Source organism: Aethalodelphis obliquidens, unplaced genomic scaffold (genome assembly GCF_003676395.1).
Source record: "Aethalodelphis obliquidens isolate GAN/ISIS:26980383/991018 unplaced genomic scaffold, ASM367639v1 scaffold12, whole genome shotgun sequence".
Lineage (NCBI taxonomy): Eukaryota > Metazoa > Chordata > Mammalia > Artiodactyla > Delphinidae > Aethalodelphis > Aethalodelphis obliquidens.
This window is the reverse complement of record NW_020837956.1, coordinates 14,820,065-14,844,333: the sequence shown is the minus strand read 5'-3', so window position 1 is coordinate 14,844,333 and position 24,269 is coordinate 14,820,065. Positions and strand designations below refer to the sequence as shown.

General features: G+C 44.4%; 2 protein-coding genes across 6 annotated transcripts in view; one reads left to right on the top strand and one right to left on the bottom strand.

The window, feature by feature from the left end:
- FEZ2 (fasciculation and elongation protein zeta 2) overlaps positions 1-24,269 on the bottom strand; it is a 94,581-nt gene that overhangs the window by 5,285 nt on the left and 65,027 nt on the right. The gene's annotated exons all lie outside the window — the stretch shown is intronic.
- The window catches only part of CRIM1 (cysteine rich transmembrane BMP regulator 1), a 217,198-nt gene that overhangs the window by 172,301 nt on the left and 20,628 nt on the right, over positions 1-24,269 (top strand). For 4 of the 5 annotated variants that reach the window (XM_027113394.1, XM_027113395.1, XM_027113398.1 and 1 more), the window contains 2 exons: positions 2,437-2,658; positions 20,981-21,175. In XM_027113394.1, the coding sequence (XP_026969195.1) occupies positions 2,437-2,658; positions 20,981-21,175 (417 nt within the window). The remainder of the gene's footprint in view (positions 1-2,436; positions 2,659-20,980; positions 21,176-24,269) is intronic. The other variant, XM_027113396.1, reaches the window with a different exon arrangement.

Genomic DNA, 24,269 nt, shown 5'->3' with positions numbered 1-24,269 from the left:
GTGTCCCCTGCATCGGCAGGCGGACCCTCAACCACTGCGCCACCAGGGAAGCCCCATTTTTGATTTTTTAAAGTTGGAAAGAAGCGTAGCACAGAAGAGAGATCCCTCTTTTCTTCTTTTATTTCTCTGGTATAGAAATAAAAAGAATGAATGAACACCAGTGAAAGAACTGGTAAAAACAAAACAAGTGAGTTAATATTTAGAATCAGAGTGTAAAGAAGGGGTCTCACTTTTTCCTAAAAATGGAAAGAAAGGCGCAAAGAAGGAAGATAGCCTGGGCAAGGTTCCCAAATGATATCTTCAGTCAGGGCTCCGAAGTCTCTTGCCCTGGAGGCTGAAGACCTGCAGACGCTTCATCTCAGCTGCAGCTCTCACTCCAGCTCTGCCGGCACATTCCCATGTCTCCTGGGGTCCCCTCCAGACTCTGGGCTGTTCATTTCAGCTACTGTTTCATGCTTCCATCGCTGCCGTCCCTGCTTCCTCCTCTAAGTTTTCAGACACCAGGTTGGGTGTTGCTTACAAGAGCTAAGCTGTCATAACACACAGAAACCTCGTGGCAATTTGCAGAGCCTCGTGTAGACTAGTGTGAGTTGCCCTGATTTCCAGCCAAATCAAAAGTTAACATCAGTCAATCTCTTAAAAAGAAATTATCCCTAGACATGGATGATCCAGAAAAGATGCCTGAGAAAGTAATCCCATTTTACCAACTTTATCTCATATGCATGTGATCTATGGAAACTTACCTAAAATTGGACCTGAAGCACATTTGGAACAGTGGAACCAATGGCTCTTCTTTCACTGTTGCTGCCTTCAGGACTGGCAGTAGGAGATACAGTTACACACTTTGGGTTCAGAGCCCAAAGTAAAGCAATTGCCCCGCTTCTCAAAGAGACTCTTCTTGTCAAATCAAACTTGCTGGCTGTAGGGTGTATTCAGGAGGTGGATGGGAGGAAAATGGGACACTTGGAGCTTCTGCATCACTGTGATAGCTACATGTATATGAAAGAGCAGACTTCATGATGTTGACTATGAGAACGGATGATACTTCTTCTGACCCTGTATCCTTTGAGAAAATGGGATTCTCTTAGAGGTTTGCTGGGTGGGACCATCATGGCTTTTTCCAGACTCTCAAGTGCAAAGGTGGTTGGGAGTGCTCTCTTGTCAGTGCAATTGTGACATTTCTAAACTAGGAAAGCTCACTAACTAGTATTACGCTTTCCTTTGTTATATCCCAGTCAGCTTTCTGCTTGAGCTTACAGCTCTCAAGTCAGTTCAGTGAATGGCAAGACCCCAAGAGATATCTGGGTTTTCTGGTGACGTTCTTTTCTGTTTCAAGTTGTTACTAGATCTGGAGGCCCTCTGGTCTGTATTTATGTAGCAAAAACACACAAGTCTTGCAGGTGATTTCTCTGTAGGTGCATCCTCAGGAGTGATATACATTTCCCATCATCTTTCAGCCATTAATGTGAAGGCCAGAACATTGAAGTGTTGCATACAGTTTGAAAATCTGTTTGGGTGTTAATTGGTTAGGACTGCGTGCGGCTGCAAGTAAGAGAAGACCCAGCTACAGTTTTTAAACAGAGGTTTCTTTTCCATACATTATGAGAAGCTTGGAGACAGATGTTGATCCCATTGATTTAGTGTCTTAGTGATATCAAGGCCTCTCTCTTACAGGTATGATAAGGGTATTATAGCTACAGGCGACACACTCATATTCAAGGCAGGAAGAATGTGGAAGCATGTGGGTAGCTTCACATCTGCCCTTCTTTTAGGAAAGTGAAAGTTTTCCCAGAAATCCCTGATGAGCCAGTGAATCCGTTCGCCACAGCCAGGTGACATGGCCACCCCCAGCTGTGCCGGAGACTAGAAAAGGAGGGAGCAGTGGTCCCGTGTGACACATCCCCCTTGTGATCCAGGTCCTCAGCCACCCCACCCCCGACCTTAAAATCAGGAGTTCGTTAAGGAAGAAAGGTAGAGTGGATATCGTGCAAGCAACTAACAGAATCTCTGCAACGGATCTTTTGTGGTCTTTGTTGTTTTTGTTTTAAAACTCCAGACCCTGTCCGAGTCAGATGTGCTGTGTCATTACTGAGTCCTTTTTTTTTTTTTTTTTTTTTTTTTGCCGTACGCGGGCCTCTCACTGTTGTGGCTTCTCCCGTTGCGGAGCACAGGCTCAGTGGCCATGGCTTGCGGACCCAGCCTCTCCGCGGCATGTGGGATCTTCCCGGACCGGGGCACGAACCCGTGTCCCCTGCATCGGCAGGCGGACTCTCAACCACTGCGCCACCAGGGAAGCCCCTGAGTCCATTTTAAGGAGGCACACAAAGCCCTGGTGACCAAGCGTGCTTTGTATGGGACAGAGTGAAACTCACTGTGTTGCACAGTGGGTGGCCTGCAGCATCTTTTTTTCTGCTGACCTTCTGTTCATTTTTCCAGATGAACCTCTCCAGCCTTCCTCATCCCATAATGACAGCGTGCCTAGTTACTGCAAAAATGATGAAGGGGATATATTCCTGGCAGCGGAGTCCTGGAAGCCGGATGTGTGTACCAGCTGCGTGTGCATGGATAGCGTAATTAGCTGTTACTCTGAGTCTTGCCCTTCAGTATCCTGTGAAAGACCTGTGTTGAGAAAAGGCCAGTGTTGTCCCTACTGCATAGGTAAGACCAAGAAAAAAAATCCTTCCTTTCTCCCAGTGACCACTAAATCTACACTGACAGCCATTTGCCTAGATCAGTTAATAATTTCGAAATCTGTTAAGATCAGTTAATAATTTCGAAATCTGTTTTTCTGGTTGATGTGCCACATAGAATCAATGTAGTCACATCAGGCGGAGGAAAGACATGGAGGATGTGTTCCTGAGATAAAGCATATTAAGAATAAGAAATGCTCTCTGAGGATGTCGTGATGCTATAGCGCCGTCTCTCTTGGGCTCCTTTGCCATTTCAGAATTTTCAGTATTGGAACTCTTCCTTCACCCTGTTACTGACTGTGGTCCTTTTGTCCACAGAGAAACACCATGTCCCATATCAGAGTACACTTAGTGCCTAAGCTTGCCACTGCCTTGCGATCAGCTAAATACCAGATACTAATTTTAATCCCCCAGTTACTCCTCTGTCTGCTAACAGTTAATTGATTCTATTTAAACCATGTGGTTGTCCGTGTGGAGGGTTTAGGGACACAGAGTGAGGCCTGAGTAACTGACAGAGCCCTCTCCTTCATGTGACCCACGGGGATACATCTTGTGAGCAGAGGACGTACTTATATCAGCCCCTGACGTCTATACCAAAACTGGTCCTATGGACACAAGCCAGATGCCGTTCTGGAGTCTAGAAGGCGAGGCTCAGACAGCTGGCAGCTCGAATACGGGCACAGTGCCTGCTCCCAAGGCTCTCACTCTCTTTGATTGCTTCTGTCTCAAGTAAAGCTCATAAAGTCAAGTGAAAGACAATGACATATCTCAGTCCAGTTGTGAACCTGTAATCAGAGTTAGCAGGTGAAAAATTAGGCAAAGCTGTATTAACGACAGGCGTCATGCGATTTATTGTTGAAGATTTTTGCGTGCTTCGTAGATGCAAGTCAGTGCGTATGTTTGGGGTGACGCCTGAGGAGGAGGAGAAATCCTCTGGCCACAGGGCTTTGTAACAATCCCCGTAGATGAGTCGATAAATGGCGCTCAGGTGCACATTGGTCACCATTCGAGCTTATCAGGACAGCTCCTCTGGCCACTCTGTGGGGCCACTTCCTCTGAAGACTTATTCTACACATTGGTATACAAGAGATGGAAAGATTTTTAAAGCATAATTTCTGGTCTCAGGAATTTTACAGAGCTTGAGTTTCTCAATGTAATGGTCAGGGAATATTAAAAACTATGTGTGAAAGATGGATTCTCTTCTTTTAATAGGGTGGCTGTCTATCCAATTTATTCTTTAAACCATGCTTTTGTGAGTGAAGTGAGGACTGTTAATAATTATGTTGGGGCCATGGCTGTAGGCCAGGAGTGTCCCTAGTAAATCGGGACATACGGTTGCTGCACCTCTTAGTGACTGGAGCATTGCGTCTGCTGTAATACCCGTAATCTTTGTAGCTCCTAAATGGAGCCAAAAATGTATCAAGGCATCCACCCAACTGACTGCTACGTGTCTTCTCAGAGAGCTGACCAGCAGTCATCTGGAAAGTGGCATAGCCCTTGGTGAGACCTGAATGAAAGGTGTAACCAGGCCACTATTTCAGACAGGGTGTTGGTGGATGGAGGGGGAAATGTCCAGCCAGGACCACTGTATTTAAATACCAAAACTTCAGTCCTAAAGGAAACAGTTTATAAATCAACCAGGGGCACTTGGATCACAGTTGGAAACTAGGGCCCAGGAGGCCTGAGAATTCTATTACCTTCAGAGGAAAAACCCAGCAGTGAATTTCTTGTGTGTTGAAAACCCTCAAATTTAATTTTTTTTAGATAAAAAAAGTTCCTGTTGTGTTTTGCTACTTAATTGGTAAATATGTGATTAGTAAATTACTCAGCTAGTAAATTTGTTTCCATGTGATAACAGTAAATCACTTCTCTTTCTCACAAAACCAATTTAACAAAACCAAACTTATGGAAAGAAACCTGCATATCATAGTATTCTGTGTTGTCTCTTTTTTTTTTCTTTTGCCTGCATATTTTCCTATTCCAATTCCTGCATTATTTAGACCAGCAGTCCCCAACCTTTTGGCCACCAGGAACGGTTTCGTGGAAGACAGTTTTTCCATGGAGGGTGGTAGCGTTGTTTCAGGCTGGTAGTGTGAGCGACAGGAGCGGCAGATGAAGTTTCACTCACTCACCGGCCTCTCACCTCCTGCTGTGCGGCCTGTTCCTAACAGGCCTCAGACTGGTAGTGGTCGCAGCCCAGGGGCTGGGAACCCCGCTTCAGACCATACATTCATCTTGTAGTGTGGGGAAGAAAATACCAATTTGCCCCCAATTTGTGATTTTGATTTCAAGCTAGACTTTAAGTACTTTCACTAAATTGTGGTTCATATGAGCTCATAATGATAAGAGTGGAAATTTGATTTCTGTTACATCTCCCTCCACAACTACTACCCCCTCCCCTTGACACAGGGATAACTATACTGTATAAACCTATGACGTATCTTCTGGGGAACATACTGGGGCGTCTTAACATCTGATGCGTGATGCTGTGTGCTGTGTCCTTGCGTTCATCTTAGTGCTTCATACATGTTTTCTTACTGAAATAGTCATTAGGAGCCTCTACATGCATCATACTTCTCTGCAGGTAGCAAGGACCAGGTATGTCCAAGCGTATGAAGTCAAGTTCAGTTCATGACTGTGATATGGGGATTTTATGACCCTCCAGTTTGCTCCCTTGGCCTCTCCAGGCTTATTCTCTTGTCAGCTTCCTGTCAGTGTGGTCCCTCTGTAAGGGCACCAAGCCCGGGCAGCACTAGTACACCTGCAGGCAGTTACTGGCGATGCCCCAGTGGCAAAGCCTGCATCCCCATGCAGATCACCTAGCAAAGGAAGAAGGTAGGAAGGCCGTCATTCTGCATGTCATAAAGCCCCCGGTTGCTTCTCAGCAGGCATCGAGGACCAGTGCTTTCATTGCCTCCTGTTTTAGGCTTTCTCAGTTTGGACCCAGCTCCTTATTAACCCAGATAATCTGTTCCCGGGGTCACATGTGCCTCCTCCAGGCCTACAGTGCTGACCTCACCATGGCTGCAGGTCTGCTCCCTGGGGGAATGTTCTCCCTAATCAGTCAAATATGGATCTCTAAAAACCTCAGATCTGCCTTTAATCTGGCTTCTTCTTTAGTGCTAAAACCCCTGAAGAAAAGTGTGCTTGCTTTCGCCTTGTGAAGTAGCCTTTTTTCTTACCACAAGAGAATTGAAAAGGGTGATCCTACTAAAAGTAGTGTAATTACGAATGTTTGTGTTCCTTTCAGATAAATTATCAAGTCACTAAAGTGCAATGATAATGCTTCTCTTCTGGTGTGTGAAAGCCTCATATTATGTGTGCTAATTTAATAGAATGTGTAATACAGACATAATTAATAGGATTGATGATTAATTTTGAAAAGTGAACAGCTTTGTCTAATTACTTATAATACCCATCATTAGGGAATTCATCCTTGTCCTAGAAGGAAACTAAGTAGTAATTACCCAATCATTTCAATGGAACATCTTCTGATTCCCTAATTTTTTTATATTCCAGCTTCCTACACAAATACACACAAACTTAGATTTTATTTTCATAGGCTTTTTGACTGTAATGATGGCTTAAAGAAAGGGGAACTAGAATCAAGAGATGACTTGAATGTAGATGGGGGCGGGGGCGGGGGGGGGGGGGGGGGGGAGGATAAAAGGCCTGGTGGGAATTCTAATGTGTGATGGCAGATTTGATATGTGGTTCCTTGTAAACAACAGATGCCTTCCCCATGACAGACTTCACCATGCAAGATAGCCTTGATAGCCTTATCACTGACTACATGCTCCATGCCTTTCTAACCTTTCTGGAGCAAAAAATTATTTCGGTGCTTCAGTGAGATCTTTATTCCATCACTCCTAAAGGGCAGCAAACAATTAAGCCCAAAACCCTTACATCGGCACTTCCTGTGCCTGAGGGGATGCTTGTCCTGACACATCACCCTTGCTCTGATGTTTGTGTGGGTGATGCTTCTGCGAAGGGCCAGACTCTAGCAACTTCCGTCTAGCAAGGTCATCCCCGCAGATCTGCACCATGGCCAGGGGTGCAGTCATTCCTGAATGTTATGTTCATAACTATTATATTTATATTATATAATATAAAATTTATATCATTTCTTACAAAAATATTATAAAGAAAGGCACTACCTTGATCATAAAGATCTTTCTTAATTTAATGTATGAGGTGTTCAAGCTCCTATTGCTGCTACATCATACCTGTTGACTTTGGAATTGTAGATGCTCAGTGTTCCGCCGATGAAGAGTTGCATAAGCAGCTCTTGTGTTGGCCAAGTCATAAGTATGACTCAGTGCATAGAATGTTGTTTTGAAACTTACCATTTGGCAAGCATTTTTACTTATTTGTAACCATGTGTTATTTTAGAAAATATTTGAGGTCATATATTTAGAGATATTTATGTATCAGATATTTTTTGGCTGGAAATCCCTGAGTCAGTGCATCTTTCTCATTTAAGTTTTTGTTGAAGGTTAGTTATCTTGGGGTGATAGTTGTGTGTTATGTGTGTGTGTATGTATATATACACACGCATATTTATTTCATAATTTGATGTGAACAAAGTTATGATACTCTGATTACATGTCTTCAAGTCATCTAGTATCTTTTAAGTGTCTTTAAGTATCTCATATCTTTAAGGATCTCTGAAAACAAGTTCTATTATAGATGGTACATGAAAAAATGATTTTCTTGTAGGTTGTACATCTGTCTGATTAGAGGTTAGCTATTTTTTAATATTTTTATATGTCTTATATTAATATTTGAGTTAGAGCTTTCAGGTGGAGTCCAGCTGGCTTGGCACTCAGTCATGATGGTGTAATTCTATTTCCTCTCCATAGTGATCTTTAACTAGCAAATGGTTAATAATGTTTCTTCTTGGTAGGGACAATACCTACGCTTTATATCAAGTCAGTCTATCATACCGCATTCATTTTTTGCTTAGATTTATGTTTATTTGTTTAGGTATCTTCAAAATTTTTATTGGAATATAGTTGATATACAATGTTGTGTTAGTTTCTGCTGTATAGCACAGTGAATCAGTTATACATATACATATACATATATCCACTGTGTTTTAGACTCTTTTCCTCTATAGGTCATTACAGAGTTTTTTTTGTTTTGTTGTTTTAAATATTTAATTATTTATTTATTTTGGCTGTGCTGGGTCTAGGTTGTGGCATGCAGACTCTTAGTTGCGGCATGTGGGCCTGTTAGTTGTGACGTGTGGACTTCTTAGTTGTGGCGTGCGGACTCTTAGTTGCGGCATGCATGTGGGATCTAGTTCCCTGACCAGGGATGGAACCCAGGCCTCCTGCCTTGGGAGCTCGAAGTCTGACCCACTGGACCACCAGGGAAGTCCCGTAGGTATCTTTTCTTAGAGATAAATACAAATAGTATCTCTTTGGAACATCTATTGATTATTGTGTATTTAACTCAGCCCAGGAATCAAACAGTAAATATTTAATTCAGCATCTCTAAGATACACAACCCACAGAACTAAATGTTGAACATTTTTAAGCCATAATGTTATGATACTGGCATCATCATTGGAACACTTTTCACAGCTCTTTCTCCAGTGTGTTTTCTTAAAATTAAAAGCTTCTGTGTATTGGAAATAGAATGTACTTTGACCCCATTTCTGGCACGTTCTAGCTGTAGGTCTCAGTGGTAGGACATAACTGTAGCTCAGTTTCCTCATCTATAAGATGGGAATAATAGTATCATCCTGTGCTTCACTAAAGTGCTATGAAAATTAAGCGACGTAATATACATATATGAAAGCACTTGGTAAACAGTGAGCAGGATATGACTATATATTGGCTCAGAGTTACAGCTCTCCTAACACAGGGTGCACCTGACATGGGTAACAGGCGTCACGTGGACTCTGGTATCTCACTTTAAATATGGCATCCGCCCTTCTGCAAGAGAAAGGCTTGGATATTGCATCCCAACGATAAGTTTTTGAAGGACGAGAATATCTGAGAAAACACTTTGGTGTGGTGTACCTCATCCTGCGCACTCTTTGCTTAAATAAATAGCGCGTGACAACTTCAGTCACCTTATTGTGACCCTGGTGGAAGCAGCATGCTATCTAAGGGGTTGTAGTGCAGCTGGGTTGTGGCAGTGCCTGGCCCCAGACCTCAGCACTTCACTGTCCTCCCATACCTCTGGATGTCTCGCGGGAGAGAGAATGGAGCTCTTTTATTTTTCTGTTTGCGTTGAGAGGCTAGTCCCATTTGAGGAGTCCAAGGACTCATTGTGCAGGATCCGCTATGATTCCTGGAAACAGAGGTTGTGGCATTTATAATCAGGGAGTGTTCTTGTCAGAAGGAGCCCCGGGGTGCTTCTTGCACATTCTTCAGAGCTCTCAGCTCCCGAGGCCCCTGCTCCACAGCCCCAGTGGTCACAGTTAGTGCCGAGTGATTTTAAACAAAAGGGAAGGGAAGCAGGATGCTTTTCTGTGTAATGTTTAGAAAGTGTAAGACTGACGGCATTCTGGTTGTCAGGCACTGTACTAACTTTGGAACTGGTCTAAAGTCCCAACAAAAATAAACAGGGTTTGATTTCAGTTTGTTTATTATGTCCTGCCCTCCACCCTAGGAAACATCTCATCTTGCTTATCCCCTAAGCAGCTTTCTCTTCTCACTTCAGTATCCTTTCCAGGCCCTCGGCTGTGTAAACAGAAATTCAAGTTGTTCTAGTTAACTTGGGGGAAACCTCTGAGTGGCATTTCTTTATCTGGGCTCTGGCCCCATGTTCTTGTTTTAAAGACGTCTGCTGCACAGAAGGGAGGCTGGCACTGGTGTTTCCAGAGATTATTAGCAGGTGCCTTTTGCCTCTTATTTCTGCCCAGGAGGCCAGCCCTGACTGTGTACCCTCTAATGAGGGAGGAACGACCCTCTATAGCAGGATTACATTTCAGCGACAAAATGCAATCAGATCTGAAGTCAGTCTGCAGACCCGCCCGGAGGCTGCTGGTGGAGCGTTCCTGACAGCTCTTGGGCTGTGACGGATGAACCACCTCCTGTAGGTGCAGAAACTCCTCTGGTGCAGAAATTGGCCACGCTGAGCTTCTACCTCAAAGTTTTCTTAGCCTATGTAAGAGTCAGTCTTTATACTCTTTATCAAGTTGGAAATGGAATGTTTCCTTGAACTTCTATCCATGAAGTGCTTAATCAGTCCATAACAGATGCTTAATACAAAGATTAATAAGTTCTATTACTGAGAAAGTCTGTCCTCTTTGCATGAAGTAGGAATCAGCCAGAAATTACTGTTTATCAGTTTGGTGAGATTTCTCTTGGTGGAGCTCAGGGAAGTTTATAATTTCTCTATTAGCTTGGAACCCTGTGTCATCACCTGTTCTTTCCAGTATGTTGAAGAAACCTAAAAGGCTCTTTTCGCCTTTATAAAGAGACCTGGACTCCTGTCCCAGAAATAGAATAAAATAAAGCAAAAATGGGACTTTCAAGAAAAGTCTTAAAACTGTGGTCAGATCTGCCTTTACAGCAGTTGAGACATTGTAGAGTTTGGGGTTTCTGAGCACAAGCCACCCGTTCTCCTTGCTTGGCCCTGCCATAAACCTTTTTCTGCTAAAAAAAAAAAAAAAAAAGACAAGACATTATATGGAAGTAGGAGTCAGCCTACATGGCAACATTTGTCTCAGTTTTTTCTTTTTATATAAGTGAATTAAGAGCAGATGTTTTATTTATTAGAAGCTAAAAGTTGTAAGATACAGTATGCAATTTTTGAGGTTAATCAATAAAGGTTTTTTTTTGCATTTTTAGGCAAAAAACTCTAAACATTTGCTGATAAAATTACTGTGTATTAGATCTCTGCCTCACTGAAATTGCCTAGGCCGTCTGTTTTTCAGTCAGACTTCAGTTGAGTTCTGCTTTTATATTCCTTTCCAGTCTGTGGAGGTCCAGCGAGCCAGCATTTTCAAAATCAGTCGTCCTTTTCTACGTCTGCAAATCTCTGTCCACTTCTTAGTGACCTGCTTGTTTATTTGCTCAGGTTCCTTCTTCATTCTGATTTCTGTTTGTCTCCACTTTATGTAAAAAAAGTAAAAGCTGGTTTCTCAAACAGGAGGCACCCACGTTCCATTGATCCTCCACATGGAGTTTGTGCCCTGAATGTGCCCAACTTGGGATATAAAAATACAGAGGATATCACAAGGCCAGGGATCCCAGTGTCTTGTCAGCTAAGAGAAAAAGTATAAGGTAATAGTAGCATCTCGTTTCTTTGTGGGAGTTAGAGAGTATTTGTAATGCATTGTTACAGTCATAAGCCAAAATTTTAAAAAGCACTTCCTCTCTACTTACCCAAGTCAGCCGTGTCAGTGGGAACACTTGGCTGCCTTTTTCACTCTCTCTTCTAAGTCTTGTGTTACCAGTAGCGTACCTGGTACCTTTCTCCACCTGCCTAAATGACTGCATGAAAGTTTTCTTTAAAATCCCTCGAACCTCAAACTTAAACTGATTTGAAGTATAATCTTACTAGCAGGGCCTGCAGTTTGCACAGTTTTTTTCAAATCATTTGGCACATCTGTTCTGAACTGAAATCACACAGAGCTGAGGAGATCCTCTGGATCCAAGAGCATCTCCCCGAGGGCAGAGACCCCCACCTGCCTTGTGCACCACTGCACCCCCAGCATTTAGAATCTCTACAGCGATGTGCAGAGAGGACGAGCACCCACTGCACAACTGCGCTGGATTGTTTTGCGGTGGGACTTCCTCTGAGAGTAAGAGCTGCATTTACTTCCTTGGCCACGAGCAGCCCAGAGTAAATTACTTTTCAGGTCTCTAAATAGTACATTGGAGATTTGGAAGAACTGATGCAATTTCTAAAGCTGCCGAACTTCCTCCCCAGAAGCTACTCCCACACCAAGACTCTGACTTCATGGCCATCACAACCAGAGTTAGAACCTGAACTATCTATGCAGGAACATTGTCTCCTGGTAGAAATGGAAAAGTCCAACTGTAATGTAGATTCTAGCGGATTTTAGGTTTTAAAACCTTTCACAGAGCAAAGGGGGTGGGGAATCTGGAAATGCTTTCTTTTCATCATGGTCAGATTCAGAGCAAGGCCTGAGCTACTACATCAGTGACTCATGAAATAATGGGATTTTTATAGAGGAAGAAAACGACATGATTCTATTATCCGGGTTTTACTGTTAATTAGCTTTATGGTGTAATTAGTAAAATAGCTCAAGAGTAAAAGCAAAGTCCAACTTTTAACAGCCTGGTAAGCCTCTTCTTATCTTAAAAAGAAGTAAGATAGTGAGGTTCAGACAGGTGGAGAGGTCAGCTCGAAAGGAGTTAACATTTCAAGGCCTTGCCACTTCTTCCTCAGCCCTTTCAGATAACCAGAATTGAGGAAAAGGGAAAACCATGCTGAGTTTTCCAAACTCTTTCTGAAAGAGATCGCATATTTTTATTGTAGTCAAACATGATGCAAGATAATATTGCTTCTTTTTGAATCCATAAATATAAGACACATGTCTGAGCGCTGCATGAGTTAAATGGCTGGCCTGCCTGAGGAGCTATGGGCATGAGTGCTCCAGGCTCCTGACACAGGATGCTGAGAATGACGCAGCAGTAAACCTCCATCCTTTAGCAGGGAGGGACTTTGTTTCTGATAGAGGCCGAAAGTCATTTCAAGCCGATCTGATGGATAAGATAGAGGCCAGAGCTGAGGAAACCAAATACCAAAGCTGATCTAAACCAAGGAGTGGCCATAAAATAGTGACCGTCTTCCTTGCCTGTTTCAAAAGGATGTCATTGCAAAAGGAAAATTCCAAAGCCGTATGAAGCAGGGGCAATATCGCCGGAGTACGTTTATAGCCCTCAACAATGACTACGTAGAAAGGGATCACGTGTGTTTGGGTATGTAACTCCTGAGGTGTTTGTTTTAAAAAACAAACCTTATTATATTAGTGTCATACCTCATGTTTTCCTTGGAACGTTCTCGAATCCTCTTCCTTGAGAAGAGTGAGAGGAGTGTTAAATAGAGATCTGCCTGAGAAGAACCACAAGTCCTCAATAACCACTGTATCTCCATTCCTTGATAGGACTGTGCAGATGTCTGATGCAGTCGGTTGAAGGGTAATCTGCCTTTGAAGGCAAAGACCTTGAGCCCCAACAAATGTAAGGGGTAGGAAGTCTAAGCGCCCATATTCTCCAGAGTCAGTGAGTCGTAACCACTTTTGTTTGTGCGGCCCAGATCCTTGCCCAGGAACATGGAGCTCTCTGAGGTTATCCCACTGGGGACGAGGCAGGCAGACAGTGTGCGGGGACTGTGGAGGTGTGTGTGGTTTCCATCCTGGCCCTGCCACTTCCTAGCCATGCGTTTTGGGCAAGTTACTTATTCTCCCTGTGCCTTGGTTTTCTGTGGAATTCAAATAACACCCTGTTCCATTGGCCTATGAAGAGCATGTGGAATTGACTTGTGAAAAATGCTTGGGTAGGGTGGTCCAGTGGTTAAGACTCTGCTCTCACTGCCGAGGGTCCGAATTCAATCCCTGGTCGGGGAACTAGGATCCCATAAGCCATGTGGCACAGCCAAAAAAAGAAAAAAAAAAATGCTTGGTTAGCACCATGCCCAGTACATAGTAGGCAGTCAGTAAGTGGAAGTTATGATTATCATTAGGTATTGAAGAATAAACCTAATGTCACTGTCAGCATAAGCAACCGGTTGGAGTGATGAATACCACAGTCAGAATGAAATGGACAGCACACTCAATAACCAAATATAAACTGTTTAGGTTACTTTTAGTTGGACAGTTCCCACATCTCTATTTATGCATCCCTCTTCAGCCTTAAAGCTTAAAATGCTTTTATATGGACTTCCAATTAGACTATGCTGTTTTCCCCCCAAAACTACAATGACTTCATTAGTTTATTATTTAGAACCGCAAATTGGGTAGATTAGCCACCATGTTGTCTCCCTGTAAACCAAGTCATTTCTAAAATTTTCTGACAGAGCTTTCTCAGATTCACCCAAATGGGAGGAAGTGGTCCATCCAGGAAAAGAAATAAGCATGTAAGAAATAGGGGCACCGGCATTTGCAGCAACATGGATGCAACTAGAGATTATCATACTAAGTGAAGTCAGACAGAGAAACATAAATACCATATGATCTCACTTATATGTGGAATCTAAAATATGGCACAAATGAACCTATCTACAAAACAGAAACAGACTCACAGACATAGAGATCAGACTTGTGGTTGCCAAGGGGGGCAGGGGGGAGGGAGAGGGATGGACTGGGAGTTTGGGGTTGGTAGATGCAAACTATCATATTTAGAATGGATAAACAACAAGGTCCTAATGTATAGCACAGGGAACTATATTCAGTATCCTGTGATACACCATAGCAGAAAAGAATATTAAAAAAGGATGTATAGGGCTTCCCTGGTGGCGCAGTGATTAAGAATCCGCCTGCTAATGCAGCGGACATGGGTTCGAGCCCTAGTCCGGGAAGATCCCACATGCCGCGGAGCAACTAAGCCCGTGTGCCACAACTACTGAGCCTGTGCTCTAGAGCCCACGAGCCACAATTACTGAGCCTGCATGCCACAACTACTGGAGCCCACGCGCCTAGAGCCCATGCTCCGCAACGAGAAGCCGCTGCAGTAAGCCCATGCACCACAGCGAAGGCCCAACACAGCCAAAAATAAATAAATAAAATAAATTTTTTTAAAAAAAGGATGTATATATATGTATAACTGAGTCGCTTTGCTGTACAGCAGAGATTGACACAACATTGTAAATCAATTATACTTCAATTAAAAAAAAAGAAATAGGGGCACCGGGATCCATCAGGCAACTGAAATTCACAACATACTTTCAGGCCTCTGTTTAGACCACTGGCTTTCCAGATAAAATTTGGTCAAAAGAAAAGATGTTTCTATAAAGCCTCATTAACTAGAATCTAAGTAATAAAATCTAATCTAGTCTAATCTGGGCCACATAGCAGCCACCTCAGAAAAAATTAGTCAAGGCTTTTACAAAAAGGAGTCCTCATTTATTTCACATGAAAATTCCACAGAGTGGTGACCAACCCATGTCTTAAATGTGGCTTTGTTTTAAAGCATGTTTGAAGAAACAAACTTTACTGTTACGAAATATATTGATATTGCGACTCAGACTGATCAGATGTGGAGATATCACGAAAACTGTTGCCGACTCTGAAATGGGGCTTGTCATGGATTGAAGTCCACATCCTCAAGCCAGCTAGCCCTGACGTAAAACGTCCAGTGCTAACCGTGGCTCAACCCTGGTCACACACTGGATCCAGCTTGGCCTCCACCTGAAGAAGCTGGATAGCCAAACAGTTGTCCGCTGTTCCAGAGAGGCCCAGGCACAGTTGAGGCCACATGAAGAGGGCTCTGTGTATTCCTGGGAGGGTAAGAAAGGGAGCTGTTAGGTAGAGCTCAAGGCCAAGAATGTGGGCTTTGCAGTCAGATGGAGCCAGGAGGAGATGCCGGCTCCACCGCCTGCTGGCTTGGTTACATCAGGTTCCTTCCCCTCGCTGAACCTGAGTTTCCCCAAGAGTAGGACGGACAGCCCTACCTCAGAGAGTTGCCATGAGGCTGAACCATGTGATGCTCTTGAGCACAGCGCCTGGGTACCATGGATGCTCAGCAGATGCTAGTTCTCTTCTTCAGTGCTTGGCCCTAGATCCTTCTTTCAGAACCATCTCTCTTGCCTCTACCACCTGCGTCCTCTGACCTCCAGTCTGTAAGGAGATCAGCTGTGAGAGTGCTGAACATGCAGATCTTAGATCTTGCTGTGGTCCAGCTGAGCTCTGCACACGAGATGGCTCTCAAGGAGCCATCTCCTTGAGATACCTCACTCCTATAACCAGGTCCCTTTACAAGGTCTTTTTGGGGCCACTGGTCCCTTTTGCACTGTCTGCCACCGCCAGCAAGAGACTCATTCTTTCGGTCCCTGCTTTCAACCAGCGATTGATTGGCATCTGCCTCTGTGCTCTACCCACCCCTCCCCCACCCCCAGTTGTTTAAACCTGAAAAGATAGCTTCCTGATCTCAAGTCAGAGTTAATTCCGTTGAAAATGAAGTGAAGTTGAAGGTGAGATGTTTCCATGGTAATCTGATGAGGAGAGCTTGAATGGAATAGAGCTAACTTGGTAGAAGCACCTGGAAGTTGGGTCCATGGTGGTCAGCCCCTCCCTGGAGGGGAAGGGCTTTGTTATGGCCCCTGAATCTCCTGGGACCCCACTGGTCAGACTCCAGCTCCACTGCTGTGTGCAGAGTCTGTTGCAGCATCTCTGTGAGGCTCCCATTGAATGGGTTTCACCGTTTCTTTGTCATATTGCTGCACTCGATTGAACTCTTAATCTTCATTGAATTCAGAAAAAGACTTATTTTTGTAACAAAATCAAATGAGAAACTTCAATTTCATCTAATATGTCATCAAAGTTCTTGGTTCAACCTACTGCCTGCTAGACATCCAGAGTAGTTACTCTCCCTCTTCTATCATTTTATAAATACTCTTTGGGACAGTGATCTCATACAATTACTGGATGAGTAGTTGCATAGACACTTCGTTATGCTGTAGCTCAGCATTTGCTCTCTGGCATGTCTTCTGTGGTTTTAATTTTCTTGCAGACCATTGAAATTATTCAGAGTGGGTCAGTAGCGTTCAGAAAGCACCACACCACATGACCAGGTTCTTTAGAACCAGGTTCAGACTAAGCTTTTCTTTTCATTGTGTGTGGGGGGGGGATGGGAGGGGAGGTTGATAATGCATGCACATACCTGTTTGAAATCATTTAATATTGTTGCCTTATCAAGAGTAACTCATATTCATTGCAAAAGAAAAGTTAAAGAGAAAAATTCACCCTTGATTCTAACACTGTTAACAGTTTCGTTTCTTTCCAGACAGTTTTAAATTTTCCTCTTTACGTGGTTGAACTTATACTATACATGATGCATTTTAACAGCTGCACAATATTCTCTCCTATGATTGTATCGAGTCATTAAAATATCCCATATTGTTGGACAGTTTTTTTTCCCCAATTTCTTGCTATTATAAATAATATTGTGATGAACATCTACACAAACAACTTATTTTAGGCCTTTTCTGATTATTTCCTTGGGATAGCTGACTAGAAATAGAATTATTGGATGAAAGAAGTATAATGTTTTTAAGGATACATGAGGGATACTGCCAGTTTTGCCTGTTACCCCACATTCTCACCACTGGTGACTAAAACGTGTTCCCTTTTACCTTGTTGAGCCCCAAATTAGTTCTATCCTAGAGGCAGCTTCATGGTCATGTTCACACAGAAAGGCTAAGAGTTTGAAGGTCAACCGCTGCAGCTCTGATTGACCCACTGGAATATCTGGTTTGATAAGGCTTGACCAGGTCCTTGACAAGCTCGCCAGCTGTTTCTTTGTTAAAGCAGGAAAGTGACTCATATATTGGAATTAGCTCTGCATCACCTCCCATTGCAAGAAACAGGGTTGTCCTTCACACCTCCGCCCCCTCACTGTCCCTATCCTGACCGCTGTTTCTCAGTAATAGCTCTCAAACCTAGCCTTGCCTTTCCACCTCCATCACCTCTGCGTTAATCCAGGCCTGTAACAGATCCTGGTGAACAGCGTCCCCATCTTCCTAACCCTGTTTAGTCTTCCACATTGTCATATTCCAGAGTTCTCTTCTTGAAGACAAAGCTGATTAGGCCCGTCCCCTCCACTGCAGGAAGGCTCTAAATCTGTCATTGTTCTTCAAGGCCCTTTACGATCTGATCCCAACTTCATCTCCAGCCATCCTGCATGTGGCCCTCACACCTCTCACTGTCGTTCCAACATGGCAAACTGTTGGATGTACCACCGTCCACTTGGAGTGTCCTTCCTTCCAGCTTCTTTATCTTCTGTTCATCCCTCAAAGTAAAACTAAAGCATCAAATCCTGGGTGAAGCCTCTCCCAGTTCCCCCAGCAGACAGTTGCTTCACCCTCCATGTTGTGTTGTCCAACTCCACGTTGAATTCACAGCACTGTGGCTGCTGCGTGGTACCTGGTGAGGAGTCCTGGTCGCCAGCCTGTCTCCACCACTTCTGCTCAGTCCTCTGGGTCAGGGTCCTGGTCTTGCCTTTTTTCCCATTGATGATAAAAGTTTGTAGAATAAGTGAATGAATGTCTTTATAATGTTTAACACATAATTACTATTTTTAATATCTTAATTTTATAGATAGTTTTAACTTCACAAATATTAGCATTGATCTAATATCTTAAGATGTAATAAGTGTTTTTGCCTAGATCTTAAGAAAATACAGACCAGTGCTTGGCCTTGACTTGAATTTCTTTTATTACGAAGTCCTCATCCTTTTTTTTTTTTTACTTTATTTTATTTTATTTTTGTGGTTCGGGGGAAATTTGACAAATATACCCTCTTTCTTGGCAAAGGAAATTTTTATTTCCTTTTTTAAAATAAATTTATTTATTTTTGGCTGTGTTGGGTATTCGTTGCTGCACGCGGGCTTTCTCTAGTTGCGGTGAGAGGGGGCTACTCTTCGTTGCGGTGTGTGGGCTTCTTATTGCAGTGGCTTCTCTTTGTTTTGGAGCACAGGCTCTAGGCACGCGGGCTTCAGTAGTTGCAGCACACGGGCTCAGCAGTTGTGGCTCATGGGCTCTAGAGCACAGGCTCAGTAGTTGTGGCGCACGGGCTTAGTTGCATATGGGATCTTCCTGGACCAGGGCTCGAACCCGTGTCCCCTGCATTTGCAGGTGGATTCTTAGCCACTGCACCACCAGGGAAGCCCCCTCATCCTTTCTGTGCCTCTTTCTCATTCCCTTCCTCCTCTTCTCTAAGAAGAGAACTGGCAAAATGCCTGTGGGAGGAAAAGCACAGGAGAAGGTGATGGACAAGATAGGGTAGGGAGTGTAACCTTCTCTTCTCCCAGGTCCTTGCACAGTAATACGTTACTCAAAGTTTATGCCGTGACATTGGTCCATCGTGTGAGCTGTTACAAGGTTTATGTGAAATATAACCAGTAGTATTGCCTTATGAAGAAATGCTTCCTTTCATAAAGAATTCTCTGCATAATAGACTCTAGATTTGATGGCAAATCTAATGTCCTCAATGACATGTTGGCTCAAGGTCAGTATATTACTTGAATTAAGTTCATTAAGTGATTCTACTCATCCATTTGACATGTACACTTTGGGTTATCTTAATGAAGTCACCTCCTCTAAGGATTTCAGATTAGCAAAAACTTCTACCATGAGTTTGGTGTGAAAGCCTCCAAGTGAGTTTTTAAGGTTAACATTCAGTGCACCAGAACCCTTTCTGTGGGACACTCACAAATACAGTGAAGTACATTTTTAAATAGATACTGAAAAAGAATTTCTGCTTACACCTAGAGCTTTCTGTGATTGCTTACTATCCCTTGCTGAACATCAAGCGACAGTAATGAGAGAAATAATGAAAATGCATTGGGAAACAGAGATTACACATTTTAACTAGACATAGAGTCCTTTCCATACTTACTTACAACACTCCACAATGGACCAAGACATACCTTTGGAAACACAAAATCCTATAGTCATAGGACATTATTAGTGCCATTTAGTCAGGGGCATACGCTTGAGTAATCGGTAAGAAGAGAATGTGGATTCCAAAGACAGATATTTCTGCCTGTGACCATCCTCTGGAAAAGCTCAGCGGGAAGCTTCATGCTGGGTCTTTACAGAGTGGTTCCAGCTGCCCGGGAGCACTTGGCTACAGAGGCTGGGGTCCTGACGCCCTGCATATAGATGTTCCTCATTGCCCCTCAGGCATTGTGGGTTCTGTCCTTTGTGCCTGGGCAGTGAATACTGCCCCTCTCAGAGCTTCCAAGGTGCCTTCCAGGGAGAAGACACCACTTCTTTCCTAAGGAACTTTCCTTCCAGATGCCTTTATAGTTTTTCATTTACAAGTGACCAGTGACCAGTGGTGAATGGAGCTGCCCATAGAATCTGAGCATAAAATTTCCCCAGCTTTGTAGGAGTCATCCAGTTATTGGCCTGGCCAGTGACGGGGAGGGGCTGCCCCACCCCCATCCTGTGTTTCTCCATTGATTGGCCCCATCGCTGCTTTGCTGGGCATTGGGCCTCACTCTGAGCTGTAGAGGGAATGTGACCACTAGTAAGTTCAGAGAAACCAGGAGAAGATGTTGAATCAAAGAGAAAGGAAATTTCAAGGAAGAGGTTGGGGGAGGGAAGATGTGAGGATGGTAGGAGAGAACGGAGAAAAAAGATAAGCAGAATGTGTTAAGCTGTAAATTCTTATACATAAAAAATAGCTCTTAAAAATATATTGTTCTCGGGCTTTCCTGGTAGTGCAGTGGTTGAGAGTCCGCCTGCCGATGCAGGGCACACGGGTTCGTGCCCTGGTCCGGGAAGATCCCACATGCCACGGAGCGGCTGGGCCCGTGAGCCATGGCCGCTGAGCCTGCGCGTCCGGAGCCTGTGCTCCGCAACGGGAGAGGCCACAACAGTGAGAGGCCCGTGCACCGCAAAAAAAATAAAAAATAAAAAAAATATATATATATAGTTCTCAAAAAGCATAGTTTGCTGGGGGGAAAAAATGGATTGAAATGAAGTGAGGTTGTTTTTGAAGTAGGAATGTCCTCGTTACTGAGAGGGAGGTCCATCCAGCATCCCTGAAAAATGAAGGAAATGGTTATCTCAATGCTGATTCCCTTCTGGGAGAGCACAGGAGGCCTGCCAGTTCCCTGCGACAGACCATTGTCATTCCTTATCATTCCCCTGCATCATTTACACAGAGATTAACTGGAGATGGAAATTTCTTCAGTTGTTTCTATAAGTATACTCAGCTGGACTTTTTCTCTCTTTCCATGGAACAGAACCTCTGATCCTGTCTCCCTACCTATTTGTATTTCAGTTTTAGTTTCTTCGTGTGGTATGTTTAACAGCCATGCGATGATTAAGTTTGTATATTTTGCAATGACAGTCTAATGACTCTTGGCCAACGGGTATTGTTCCCAGCTGGTTGTTACAGTTACTGTCAGCCTCAGTGGCCCTTGATCAGGTTCAGGCCACAAGATGAGAGTTCAGAGGCTTCCGCTGAGCAGAGGAAAACAACAGTAGGGACTGGGGAGGTGGAAGTTTTACCCAATTCTGGGAATCCTAGAGCATGTTGCGATTGTGTAGCGCTTTTCCCCTTCATGTCTCAAGTATGATGAGAAATTGTGTTTGTCACATGGAGCGACTCCACCATGTGCCGTTCTTTTCACTAGAGGACACAATCCCAAAGAAGGTGGTATGCCACTTCAGCGGGAAGGCCTACGCTGATGAGGAGCGCTGGGACATTGACAGCTGCACACACTGCTACTGCCTGCAGGGCCAGACCCTCTGCTCGACCGTCAGCTGCCCCCCGTTGCCCTGCGTCGAGCCCATCAACGTGGAAGGGAGCTGCTGCCCAATGTGCCCAGGTATCTAAGCCGCTGCCCTGCCACTTTTCAAACTGGGATGTTGATTCAAAAGGAAGCTAGAACAGACTCAGAACCTCCCCCACCCATCCCTTAGCTCCTGTGGCCCAAACAGAGACCTGGCGGGTAACTTGAGAGCCTGTGACCATCTAGGTGAGTGCCTGATTTTGGTTCCATGCCAGTATTGCTCTCTTCTGACTTGCATTCTCTAAACGTTAAGTGGCAGGCCTTATGGGTGTAACAGACCTGTGAATGACACCTGCCATATCCGAGTAGCACAGTTTTAGTGCAGTGTTGGACGAGCCTAGCGGAAAAGGTCCATCATCGGACACAGTAGGGAATGATGTTCTAAGGTGACTATCTATCAGAACCAGAATGGAAGAGCTGCATTTAAACAATACGATGCTGGTCCAATCTTTCTTCAGTTCATCAGTTCCAGTAGTACCCAGGCCACCCCATGCAGCCTTCTCCCAAGCCCTCCTGTGAACTTTCCATCTCTTCCCACCTAGACCGGAACCACGGAGCACGCCCCCAGCTGGCTGTTGCAGAATCACATGCCTACGTCTGTCCCCACATTCCACCCTTCATGTCAACTTAGTAATCCGCCTCCCAATTTCAAACCGAAGTCCCCCACAGCTGCCCAGATCCTCCCCCAGGCCTTCTCCTGGTTTCCATGTCTGTGTCTCCTGCCAAAACAGCTCCTTTGTTTTCTGCCCCTCGTTGCCAGCAATGCAGGACCTGAGCCCTCAGCAGGACAGCCTCTGGGCAGTGTTCCAGATCTAAAGCCCTGAACACACAGACTTCACAGGCACTCCAGACCACACAGACCAAAGGGAGGGCTCACTCTAGGAGCCCCTCCACGTTCACCTCGATTCTGTGTTTTCTTGCGGCATTGTATTAGAGGCTTGCTCCGTGCAGCACAGTGGGCTAGGAGTCAGGGCAACTTAGAAGGGCATCTACACTGTGCACTTGTAAGATGGGATAGCCAGTTAAACCCGAAGAGTTTCACTGAGCTCTGCATACATTTGCCTTTTGTTTAGCTGTTGTGCAAACTAGCCCTAATGGGCACTTCTAAAAATGTCCATTTATCCCCTAAAAAGGATGGGATATTCTGCCAGGTCAGGAGGCTGAGTCCTTTTCAGATCTCTTATTGGGTGCTTTTCATAGTTTAGTCTCCTTGGCCTTGTTTAAGGTGTAAATTGAGAGTCACAAGTTCACTTCTGTGATGTCGTATCCCTCGTTGTCCACATAGGGAAAAAACAAAATCCTTAAGTGTTTTGCACGAGAAGAATGAGGAAAAACATGTATTTCTCATTGGAGTTGCTTTATCTATTACATTTCACCTGTTTCACAAGTTTCATACCAGTTTTCCTAGTAATACGCTTTGAGCAGTTCAAATGGTGAAACTTGATCTTATTTATTCAACCAAGATTCATTTCGTGCCTACCCTATGCAAGCACTGCTCGAGGCCCTGGGGAGACAAGGGTGAATCCAACAAGTCCCCATCCACACAGCTGATGGTTTCATAGGGAGAGACAGGCAGCACATAAGTAAACAGTAAATAGTGCACAAGATGAGGATAAGAGTCACAGAGAAAACACATAGCGAGGCAAGGGTGGGGGAGGAGGGGCTAGGCAGAACAGGAGACAGGATGTTCTGATAATCCGAGAATGCCTCACTGATCAGATGACATTTATAAAGGGACCCAGAAGAGTGGCAGGAATCATGGGGTAGAGGCAGAATCTCTGTGGTACAGGCAGGACAAAAGCCCAGGGGGTGGGAACATGCCATGAATGTTTAAAGAGAAGCAGGGAGGTTGTGTGGATGTGACCCCATGAGCAGGGAGGGTAACTAGAGGAAAGCAGAGAACTAGCTGTGTGCCAAAACACGAGATCTCATGAGCGATTTTAGAATTTTATTGGGCAAGATAGAAACTCTGGAGGGTTGTGAGCAGAGGAGTGATGGGACGTGACTTGCAGGAGTGGAGGCAGAGAGGCCAGTGGTGCAGGTGAGAGATGAGTGTGGCCTGTACCGGGGCAGTAGCTGTGGAGGTAGGAGAAATGGTTGGGTTCTGATTCTAGTGAAAGGGTAGAATCTATAGCATTTGAACATGATGTGAGGAGTGAGAGGAAGAGAGATGCCAAGGACGACTATAATGTTTTTGACTAAAATATGGAGTTGCAGCTCTGGTGTAAAATCAGTTTGGTTTGGGGAGTTTTTAGTTTGAAATCTCCATTGGACATCTAAGTGGAGATAATGAATAGACAGTGAATCTGTCTGATCTGGAGTTCAGGAGAGAAATGGGAGATGGGTCTATAAACTTGAACATTGTCAGCCACAGGTGGTTTTTAAGCCTTGAGACCGGACGAGGTCACTCAAGGAGTGAGTGGATATAGAGAGGAAAAGGGAGCCTGGGACTGAGCCCAGGAACCCTCCAACTTTGGGATCTGGGCAGGTGGGGAGGGACTGGCAGAGGAGACAGAGAATGAGCCCCTGCCACACGGGAAGAAACGGAGAGAGCTATGGCCTGGGAGCCACATGGAGAGAGGGTAGGAGGAGTGCTGTTGGGTCACATCAGGTGAGAAGCAGGGACTGACTGCTGTGCATTCAGCGTTTTCCTAGTCGTCGTGACAAGAGCCATTTCCATACAGTGGTGGCAGCAAAATCTCCTTAGAGTGGTTTCTAGAGAGAAGGGGAGGGGGTGAATTGGAGACAGCCATTACACAGCCCAGCTACAGACCACGAGTGCCAAGCTCACAGATAGGATTTTCCTGTGGAGTAGAGGCGGGTCTTGGAGGCTTTCCCTGAAGGATTGAGCTAGACCTTGAAAGACAGGTGGGTTCTCTTAATTGGAGTGAAAGGGTAATCTGACCAAAGACCCTGAGACAGAAAGGTAAAGGCCAAATGCCCCTGGAATAGGGAGTTCTGGGAGCGGGAAATAAAGACAGAGAAGATGACTTTGGTCCAGATTTTTAGGGCCTTAATTGTCAATTGGAGAGGTAGATTTTGTCCTTTGTCCTTCGTGGCTCTTTTTTTTTTTTTTTTTTTGCGGTACGCGGGCCTCTCACTGTTGTGGCCTCTCCAGTTGAGGAGCACA